Raw genomic sequence first — 10,207 nt, forward strand, 5'->3', positions numbered from 1 at the left:
AAGCACCATAAGACGTCTCTTATACATAGGGATAACCGTTAACAAATATGCACAAGTGAGGCAAAGTACAACAATCCCAAATCCTAATCCTAATTATAGGTGTGGCTAATTAGTTACTATTCGGACACAATCTTTGAATCATGCACCAGACGTGCAAAATATTTTTTGTTTATTTAAACTTGGAAAACAATGAGTTTAACCAGTGTTAAATTGTACTGTTTGACCCCCGAATCATCAAAAGTACAGTTAAAGAAAGACAAATACCAAGATTTCTGCAAAGCAACAATAGAGGTGCAAAACACCTAATAGATGTATATAATACTAAACTTAATAATTTCTGGTAAAAACACTACGTCTACTACCATGATTTGGTTCATTTACTGATTTACTTACTTAACAAGCATCCCGATATCCAAGCAGTGCCATTTTACTCTGTTGAGTTCTGTTGAAACATCAATAACTTGGCTGCATTGTCATTTAATGGGTGACCGGTTCAGTTTTTACTTTTTTGGTTTTTTTTTTCAATACCTCTATCACTCCGGTCCAAACTTCAACCCAACTATATAGCAAGATGAATTCGCATTATAATTTGAAAACTTAGCCAAATTCTTACAAGTTCATTAGTAATTTAAAGCAACTGCACTTCCAAGATTTCACTTTCAAAAATCAAACTATTAAACTGTGTAAACAAGACATGTAACTAACATTAAGTAATTCTAATTAAAAATGTATCCTCTGCTTCAACGAATACACCAAAATGCAGATTCAGGGTGTTCTTACTTGAAAAAATATGAGAGCAAAATGATCTGCAATTCGTCTCATGGTCATTTTTCAACTGGTAATACAACGTTGTTGTGGTGTGTTAAGTCTGTTGTAGGGAGATGAAGTCCAGGCCTGGAAGCCCATTTCTTCTGATCCCTATAAGCTTCAATTGTTCTCAACCGTATCCTCTCTTGGGACGCGTTTACTGAAGACCCAAATCGCTGCAATGCGTACAAGCATTTCATGTCAATTTGCATATTATACAGATTAACTCAAAATATCATTCAAAAAAAGTTAAAAGGGGTACGTTGTTTCAAAGTAATTATTGCAGCTTACAAACTATAATAAAAAATTCAAAATCATATATTTAAATGATTAAAGCTAGGAATATGTAGATAACTTTACATTAGTAACCCTACAACTTATTTGCTTCTCCAAATCCGATACATAATAGTTTAAACGCACATCTTACACCTTCATAAATGATTCTTTTCTTGCTCATCAGGGCAACCCACAAATACTTTTTTGTCCGCTTTTTTTAAATTCATATTTAATTATGTTATTAGATGTGATGACAATAATAGTTTTGTCAAAATATACGGAAGCTGTGAACACTTTGGTACACTTATATAGTTATATGATTTTCAAACAGATGCCCATTTATTTTTTACCTATTATTTTTTTACTTTTAGCAGCTTAACCAGTTACTGATACTGTACAACCCAAAGTGGCCCATTTACACATAAAGAGATTGTAAAATCTAATTTAAGGGATGAAAAAACTAACCTTGGGAACATTGACCAATTTTGGTGGAGCTTGAACAACTTCTCCAAATTTGATCTCTTCACGACCCGGAAAGTTAAGATCATCTTCTTGCTTCGCCTTCTTGTGTTTCTTTTTCCTTTCTTCTAGAAGTCTGCATAATTATTCAGTTGTTAACAAACACATATCTTTGTTCAGAAAAATCTTAAAGTTACAATTAAGACCAAAACCTTGAATTTGAATAATGAAACAACCTCTTTGTAGAATATGAGAAAAAAGAATGCATTCAAAGAGATAAATTTTGTATGATACGAATAATGTGATTTTGGTCCCTCTTATTCGAGAAATAATAAAGAGAACATGGTATAAAAGATTGAAACCATACTTTTTCTTTCGTTCCTTCCTTTTTGAACCAACTGCACCTAGTTCAGCCACAAACCGAAGATCGTCTACCTGCTTCCTTTTCCTTTTCTTCTTTTTCTTTTCAGTAGAAAAGTTATCTATTTCATAAGTATCTTCAATCTTGGACTCAGAAGAAACAGAATCAGGTTTTTTCTTTGTAGAAAGTTTCTGCAATCCGATAACACATTCACATTCAAATAAACAGAAATTAAAGTTCAATTTGGTAAAAAAAAAAAAAAAAAACATGATAGTGTCTTTAGATGTGGCGGCCAAAATCTGTTTTTGATTATCTAATTGTTTAGGACTAAAGTAATCAAATTTGGAGAAGCATGTGCTAATGTAATGTGCTATAGAAAACTTTATACTGTTATAAACGTAATATTATCTTATTGTCCCAGGCTTGATTGTCTACTTATCTAATTATCTGATTTTGATACTTAAAGATTTAAGAAAACCTTTTTGAGTAATTCTTAGGTTCCAAAGCTATTTACGTCATGTAATTCTGCTATCATAATGAACCTATGAAAGTGAGGCATCTGAAAAAACATAAGGTTTGACTTTTTGGTCAACCAACAACTCATAATTTCATAGGTTTTGAAGATTAAACAAAATGTTACTCAAGGTTATCTTACAAATGTGATTCTAAGGTTGACTTGGTTTCTATCAACACACTAACAATTTTAGATCTGAAAAGCACTGCTTTGGCTTCAAGTATGAAAACACAACCCTAATGTTGAAACTAGAGCAAGATGACTTACATTATTACTATCAAGTAATAGTTTTGCAACATCTGAGGCAGCAGGGCCTTTATTCTCTTGAGCGTCGTCGACTGATAACTTTCCAGAGCCTAAAAGAAGCAAAGTTAAGAATAGAAGGCTGCTGCTGCTGCCTAAAAGGAGTAAAATAAATAAAGAATAGAGGAATTGGGGGGGGACCTGACCTGAGGTATATGACATGAGTTTGCGAAGCTTGGAGGGAATAACATCGAGAGATGAACGAACCGGGGGCGGAGGTAACCTGTTCTTGCCCACTCCATGTGCTTCTTTGTAGTTCTTTTCTCTTCTCTTCTTCCCTTTGCCTCCCATCTTTTCTTTCTTTCTTTCTTTCTTTTTAGGGTTTACTGTCTATCTTTATCGCCGTTTCTGCTTCAGTCAGGGCAGGGGTTGCTTGTTGATTCAAAAGAATAGTTAAATGCCATTTTAGTCCCTTGGTTTGTATTATTTTATTAATTTAGTTAAAAGGTTTCATTTTTCGTTTGTAGGTCAAAAAATGTTTTATCGTTGTCATTTTAGTCTACTAGGTTAACTTCATCCATTTTTTATGTTAACGAGAATGGTAATTCGATCATTTTATATGTAATTCTGTTAACTAGAAGCGCAATTCAGCCATATAAAATGAGTAAATGACCGAATTGCTTTTCTCGTTAACAGAAATAATTGGTGAAGTTAACCTAGTAGACTAAAATGACAATGGTGAAACCTTTTTGGACTCACAGGCGAGAAATGAAACCTTTGGACTAAACTGACAAATTAGCCCAAACCACATGAACTAAAATGGCATTTAACTCAATAATAATAATAATAATAATAATAATAATAATAATAATAATAATAATAATAATAATAAAAAATCTGAAGTTAAAGTTTTTTTATTTTAAAAATGTAAATCTAAGAGGGAAGTGAAGTTTTAGGTTTGAGGCTATAGTTCTCAGTTTTGAATATGATCTGAATCGGGTTTTCTATGTTGAGCCTTCAGACAACGGGTTTTTCTCGGATCTGGATATGGTGGGCATGGGCTACCCAACACGTGCTCGTGGGCATATGGGTCACCTTTTTTTCCATTGGGTTTACCCCAAGTAGCCAGATTTTTATTTCATTAGTTGTTCAAGAAAAAATAAAACTGAGCCAGTTATTGGAAGAATTAATTACAACATTGATGTTTAGCCCTAGGTATGCTAAGGCCATGAAGGTATATCTTAACTTTTCTTAACTTTATATAATAGTCACATCACCCGTTTTCCCTCTAATACTTCGCCTCATCCTAAGAGCATGTGTTATCACCGCGCCTCACAACGTTTTCCGGTGCCACGTCAAACAAACCGCGCCACAACCACCACGCCTAGGCGTGGTTGCGGGCGCTAGGCGGTGCCCTTGGGCTAGCCACGGCGTTGTGAGGGGGTGGGGAGTAATTAATGTGCTTCGTTGTTTGGGGAAGAAGATGGTCAGATTCTTTTTAACGAAGAAGATGAAAGTTTTTTGGCTCTCTGTCTTGATTCATTTGAATGAAGAAGATGAAGTTGTCAGCCTCTTTTTATTATATTTTAATAATATATTTCCTTTCACACAGTATTTGGTCAATAAAATGGCCCCCTTTTAAGTGATTTTTTGTGTTTTAGTTGTGTTTTTCTCATTAGAATTTAAAGAAACTTCAATCTTTTTTTCTAATTTTAAGTGTATTAATAATATCCGGTTACATTTGTTAATATATAAATCAATATAGATAAATATAATAATAATGATTATCTAATCACAAATATTACACCCATTTTGGGCATCTCTGAGTGAGAAAAAATTATGTTTATGTGTCGCTTATGTGGCAACACTTTTTTATCACCCAATCCCTGTAACACATCATAGCCTAAAAGGCGACAAAATGAGATCATAAATTGTGTAGGGACGCATGTGTAAATAACCCATTCATCATTCATGTACAATATATATGAGCATGATCAGATATTCCCAACACCACCAAAAATGTTCATCCTAATTTAGAGCCAGAGAAATAAACAAATTCTCGCAAACAACAAACACCCTTTTGAGGAGGAATTGATTGATTAATTCTAAAAAATGATTCGATCCATGAAAAAATTATGTTCAAAAAGCAATACCGTTCACGAAAATGAATTGGAGATGGTGTTGGAGGTATCTCTGCCAGAAGAAAAATTAATCAAAACCAACACCAACACCGCTACAAAACGATGGCAACATTTGTTCAATCTTGTTCGACCACAAAAAGACCGGGCCGCTAGGTGGCTGACAACATTGTCGTCCATCGATGATGGTTCAAAAGACAAACAATTCATGTATTTCTTGAAGATTGCTGGCTCTTCTTTCATCCCTTTTCAGGTTCAACTTGATCATGCATTATCATTACCCGTAAGAGATGGTTCAATTGTAAGCATTATCCCCCTCAGATTTATGCATTTTTAATTTACATATTTTAACAAAACAAAAAAGAAAAGAGCTAAATGGAAAATTGGATTCTAAGCCAGTCTTTTTACTACAGGTGCTAATACATATATACATCATTGAAACTCAGATTAAAGAAAACCTTGTATATGTCTATGATCCTTATTTGGTGCAATTAACTACGGCACATATTTCTGCAGGAAGCATCTACGGCTAAATATATTGTACAACAATACACAGCAGCAACAGGTGGGTCTGCCGCCATGAACACCGTCAACAGCATGTATGTAGTAGGTGAGGTGAACATGGTACAAGGTGAAATCAAGGAAGATAGTCAAGATAAGACACGTGGTAAAGATGGGTCGGAGTCAGGTGCATTCATGCTGTGGCAAAAAAACCCTAATTTATGGTTCATGGAGCTGGTTGTCTCTGGTTGCAGAGTCAGTGCAGGCAGTGATGGCACCATCACTTGGACCCAGTCTTCTTTGAACCCTTCTCAGTCTTCCAAAGGACCTCCAAGACCACTTCGCCGTTTTTTCCAGGTAAAATTTACTATTATAGCAATGTCGGGGATCACAGTACAGGCCAATCACTACATTCACTCCAACAATCAATGTAGTTTTATAGATGTGGCATGGTAAGAGGCCAAAATGAATTTTGTACGGGTCAAATGGGTTATCAAAAAATTTAGCTAAAAGGGAATGAGCCCGATTTAGATTGTGGTTTACCCAACACGAACGATTTTGATCCATACTAAAATCAATGTGTTTTCTAAGCAAAGCCCATTTCGACAAGTTACTGAACCCGTCTGACCCACCAACCACCTCTAGACGCAAATGCAGCAATGGTATTATCATAATCTGATTGATTATATATGGGTTTAATCAATGACAGGGCTTAGACCCCAGGTCAACAGTCAACCTATTCTCGAATGCAGTTTGCATAGGGGAGAAGTTAGTCATGAACGAGGATTGTTTCATACTTAGGCTTGACACGAGCCAAGACATCCTAAAAGCACAGAGTAAAGCAAACATGGAGACCTCACACCACATTATACAAGGGTATTTTAGTCAAAGAACAGGCCTCCTCATCCAATTCGAAGACACCAAATTGGTCAAAATCAAGTCAACACGAAAGGGTTGTGATCAATATGTCTGCTATGAAACAAGTATGGAATCATCCCTAGAAGATTACAAATACATAGATGGAGTCAATATCGCACATTACGGAAAAACTGTAACATCAGTTCATAGATACGGGCAAGGGGGTAACACGAGATGGAAAATTGAAGAAACGTGTACAGTTAAAGAAGTCGAGTTTAATATTTGTAGTTTAGCAGCAGATTCCTTTTTACCTCCCCCCGATGTAAAAAATGAAAACCAAGAGCTCTAAAGTTACTAGCTTTTACAGATGTAAATGAAAACATTATAGCATAAACAAATTAAATACGTAAATATGAATACTGAGATCAAATCCACAACTACAAAACCCTAGGAAATATGTAAAAACAGCAACACAGCGAATCAGGGAATAGATTTACAGGTTGTACGTCTAGAATTACTTACTAGCAACTAAACCATTGTGCTTGGCTACCGGCAAAAAAACATCAACTGGGAATATAGGGCTCGAAAAGCTTCACGCAAGGGTTTGGATCGTATTGCAAAATTTCAGCAGCCCGTTCAAATTCTTCTCTCAAAACCCGAATGCTACGTTTGTCCACAACCCTGCCCAAATCGTGAGATACCTCAAATGGATCTTCTATGCATATTAGATGACGGTCATTCCCAATCCTTCTAGTCCAGTCCTTTTCCCGTTTGCTGTAAGCATTTTACGAATGTACAAATAAATCAACTTTCCGATAATATAAAGTCGCTAGTAAAGAAAATACGAGGAATTAGCAACCAACCTTATTAAGCTTCCCATACGTATAGATATGACGTCATTCGTATAATCATGACAATATGCCCAGTAGTTGAAGAATGCCCAAACCAATTGAGCAATACTTTCACCATTGCGGGACCCAAAACCTTGAAGTTTCTCAACTTGGTCAAAGTAACAACATTCAACATTGTCCACATTTACTTTATAAGTTACCTCCATTCCCTGAAAAACACATAAATAATCGTGCATTCATAAAGAATCACAAAGAGGAAGTTTAAAAAAAAAGAAAAAAACCTGTAGACATGGAAGGATGGAAGGCGTTCGCTGTTGCAAGAAATGAATGCACATCAAAACATACCTGAAAAGATATAAAAAGGCAACATATTTAAAACTATAATAAAGGGATGAATGAGAAAAAAGAAAGCGAAACGGTTAACCCACGCATAGCTGGAGAGGGTCCCTTGATAAGTTTCATTCACTCCTCGCGATTTTGCCCAGTGTTTAACGATAAATGCCAGTTGTCGCAACCTAACATCAATTTTAGAGTAATCCAGAAGAAGTTTTGTATTTACAACAGCAAGCATATTGTTTACACATATATCACACGAGATTCCAGTGATGGGATCCATAAGCTTCACTATGGGAACCCTAGCACGAGTCAATGCCTGCAGCAACAGCATAAATCAAAACCTTATATATAGACCGATTTAACGATTTGGAAACAGAAGAGATAGTGCACCTGAACGTTTTCAAGGTTATCGGATTTCAAAATATCAGCTAGCTTCAACAAGATTTCTGATTTGTCCACGTCAGCATCCCCCATTGCAAGACAAACATCGATGTCACTTTTACGAAACCCGAATGAGTTGGCACATGATCCGTAAAGAAATAACTGAGCCTTGGGCCATTCATTTGTAACATGCTTGTTTAATAACGCCATTAGTTGTTTCTGCTTCTCTTTTTCTTCTTCCGGTGGTATCAAAGATTCATAAATTTCAAGAAAATGTGCATTTAGCCTATTTATATCTCCCCGGCATTCTATATGACTTCTATGATTTCTCATTCTCTGGTTCAGAAGCCATTGTCCCCTTTTATCCGCTCTGTAATCCTGGTCATAAATCGTAATTTGATAATAGGAATCGAGCAAACATAAGAAGAAAAATAACACAAAGAACAAAAACTCATACAAATGCTTGCAAATGATACAGCCATACAGGAAAAAAAAAGCTAAAAAGTAAATGAAATTTAAGACAACGAGCATATAGAATCAATCTAATCATCTTAAGTTCTTTTTTGTAATGTTCATTGAGGCATGAGAAAGGAATATCAGACCTTAACTAACTCCTAATCTAAGTTAATCTAAACCCAATAAGTTGTCGGAACTCAAGAATAACAACCATCTGAAAACAAGACGCTCACAAAACTCTAATGACAAAAGGAACACCTTCAACGCATCAAGACGTATATCAATATATCCATCAACATAAAGGTCTATACCTACTGCAAAGAAAGAACATGTACCAATAAACATTTACCTTGTCTCTGGATTTAGGGCCCTTCTTTACATCACTCTTCTCATCTGTTCCATCTTCAAGCAGTAAATTATCAACCTGCTCCTCTAAATCATCCAATTCAGCTGAATCAACCCCATTATTCATTGATCTTTTTCCATTCAGATCATGCAACTCCTCAACAGCAGAAACCGAATGAAGATGAGCTCCTCTAGACGGACCCATGTCATTAATCTGATATCTCTCAGCACCCAAATGCCTTCCCCCAATATGCAATCTTTCCCCTGAATTCACAACACCACCCATATAGTTACCCTTTCCCTTATCCACACCATGTTCTGAATTCCTCCTCCCTACCGGGTTTGGGTTGCTTGAAAACCCAGGGGGCGGCGGCATTCGCCTCACTTGCTGCTGCTGCTGTGAAACCGCTTCAGCTGACACATAATTGCCAAAAGTAAGTGAGCTAACTTGCCTATGCTGCATAAACTCAGCATTCCTCTCAGGACCATTGACCCGACTATTATTCCCCATGCCCAATTCTCTTTCTGTCAACAAATGTTTCTCAACACTAGCCAGATCGTAATCCAAGTTAGCATTCTTTGGCACTTTAGATGATGCTTGTAAATCAGAATGCAAAGAACCAAACACAAGCTTGTTGCGTCGATCTTGCTCCTGCTGTTGCTGCTGGTTGCTGTGAATAAGCCCGAGCCTTGAAAGATAATCAAGCACGCCCTGATCGGTGATCTGTTGTTGATGACCCTGAACGAAATTAGGGTTAGGGTTTTGGGGAAACCCTAACCCCTGATTGAAGTAATTGTGAGTAGGTGGGAAAAGAGCTGGGCGGGAGTGCGAGAATGGGGGTGGCGGGAAGGGTATGGAGGGTCCAACGGCGGCGACGGCTGGATCTTGGGGGAGTGGTTGTGGATGTGGTTGGGGGTGGGGGTGGGGGTGTTGAGGTGGGTTTTTGAGGAGTTGGAGGAGGAACTCGCCGCCGTTGAGAGGTGGTGGTGGAGCATCGGCATCTGCATCACCTCCGGCGCCGCCGACCATGGTATGGTTTGTGGGTTTGAAAGAGGGATGGATCAGTTGAAAAAAGTGAGTAGCATTGTCCGTCCGTCCGTCCTTGCAAGCAAGCAAGAAAGAGATGAAGGTTTGGTACTTATCTTTTTGACTTGTACTACAACATGTATCTTGCTTGTATGTTGGCTACTTTTTACATTCGTTTAAGTGCTACTTATAATTAATATTTAACTATTGGGATTCTCACGCGCTACACGACGCAAGTTTAGTCAGTATCAGTTCGATTCGTTATAATACTTGTTAACTTCGGTTTCGACGATTTGTACATTACTATTCACCACGTGGAAAAAGTTCACATCGAAACGTTGTTAAAAATAAGAATGTCACAATGCCAAAGTCAGAATTTTATAAAATATCATATTTTAAAAGTTGTAAGAGGAAAAAAAACCTTAAAAGAAACTTTGATAGTTTGTATATTTGTGTTTCGATAACTTATACGTTATTGGGGACAATTCATTTTTTAGTAAAAATTACATCGAAAGGTAGATAATATGAGCATATCGTAACAGTACATTCAAAATTTTATAATACGTCGTATATTTTAAAAGTTATAAGTTAACAAAAGAGTCGTAAATGAGTCAGGTATTGTAACGTTATTGGTTAACGTTTTTTTTTTTTTTC

General features: G+C 36.6%; 3 protein-coding genes across 3 annotated transcripts; 1 reads left to right on the forward strand and 2 right to left on the reverse strand.

Moving 5' to 3' along the window:
• Nucleotides 1–564: 564 nt before the first annotated feature.
• Nucleotides 565–3,107, reverse strand: LOC110931078. The gene is made up of 5 exons (XM_022174479.2): nt 2,867–3,107; nt 2,685–2,773; nt 1,910–2,094; nt 1,549–1,678; nt 565–983 (listed from the first exon to the last, which is right to left on the reverse strand). The coding sequence occupies exons 1-5, from the start codon at nt 3,009–3,011 to the stop codon at nt 825–827; spliced, it is 708 nt and encodes a 235-aa protein (XP_022030171.1). The 5' UTR covers nt 3,012–3,107; the 3' UTR covers nt 565–824.
• A 1,665-nt stretch (nt 3,108–4,772) lies between these two features.
• On the forward strand, nt 4,773–6,521 carry LOC110931077. Its single transcript, XM_022174478.2, has 3 exons — nt 4,773–5,099; nt 5,315–5,656; nt 6,009–6,521. The coding sequence occupies exons 1-3, from the start codon at nt 4,773–4,775 to the stop codon at nt 6,504–6,506; spliced, it is 1,167 nt and encodes a 388-aa protein (XP_022030170.1). The 3' UTR covers nt 6,507–6,521.
• Nucleotides 6,502–9,708, reverse strand: LOC110931076 (UTP:RNA uridylyltransferase 1). Its single transcript, XM_022174477.2, has 6 exons — nt 8,531–9,708; nt 7,735–8,103; nt 7,437–7,660; nt 7,290–7,353; nt 7,021–7,217; nt 6,502–6,931 (listed from the first exon to the last, which is right to left on the reverse strand). The coding sequence occupies exons 1-6, from the start codon at nt 9,554–9,556 to the stop codon at nt 6,721–6,723; spliced, it is 2,091 nt and encodes a 696-aa protein (XP_022030169.1). The 5' UTR covers nt 9,557–9,708; the 3' UTR covers nt 6,502–6,720.
• Nucleotides 9,709–10,207: the final 499 nt, after the last annotated feature.

The sequence above is a fragment of the Helianthus annuus genome, chromosome 3 (assembly GCF_002127325.2).
Source record: "Helianthus annuus cultivar XRQ/B chromosome 3, HanXRQr2.0-SUNRISE, whole genome shotgun sequence".
Lineage (NCBI taxonomy): Eukaryota > Viridiplantae > Streptophyta > Magnoliopsida > Asterales > Asteraceae > Helianthus > Helianthus annuus.

Coding starts and splice junctions, on each gene's coding strand:
- LOC110931078 (XM_022174479.2), bottom strand. CDS start 3,011: ATGGGAGGCAAAGGGAAGAAGAGAAGAGAAAAGAACTACAAAGAAGCA. Junction 2,774..2,866: donor ACTCATGTCATATACCTCAG/GTCAGGTCCCCC, acceptor TGCTTCTTTTAG/GCTCTGGAAAGTTATCAGTC. Junction 984..1,548: donor AATTGGTCAATGTTCCCAAG/GTTAGTTTTTTC, acceptor TACGCATTGCAG/CGATTTGGGTCTTCAGTAAA.
- LOC110931077 (XM_022174478.2), top strand. CDS start 4,773: ATGATTCGATCCATGAAAAAATTATGTTCAAAAAGCAATACCGTTCAC. Junction 5,100..5,314: donor CCGTAAGAGATGGTTCAATT/GTAAGCATTATC, acceptor ATATTTCTGCAG/GAAGCATCTACGGCTAAATA. Junction 5,657..6,008: donor CACTTCGCCGTTTTTTCCAG/GTAAAATTTACT, acceptor AATCAATGACAG/GGCTTAGACCCCAGGTCAAC.
- LOC110931076 (XM_022174477.2), bottom strand. CDS start 9,556: ATGGTCGGCGGCGCCGGAGGTGATGCAGATGCCGATGCTCCACCACCA. Junction 7,661..7,734: donor ATAACCTTGAAAACGTTCAG/GTGCACTATCTC, acceptor CTGTTGCTGCAG/GCATTGACTCGTGCTAGGGT. Junction 7,354..7,436: donor GGGACCCTCTCCAGCTATGC/GTGGGTTAACCG, acceptor ATATCTTTTCAG/GTATGTTTTGATGTGCATTC.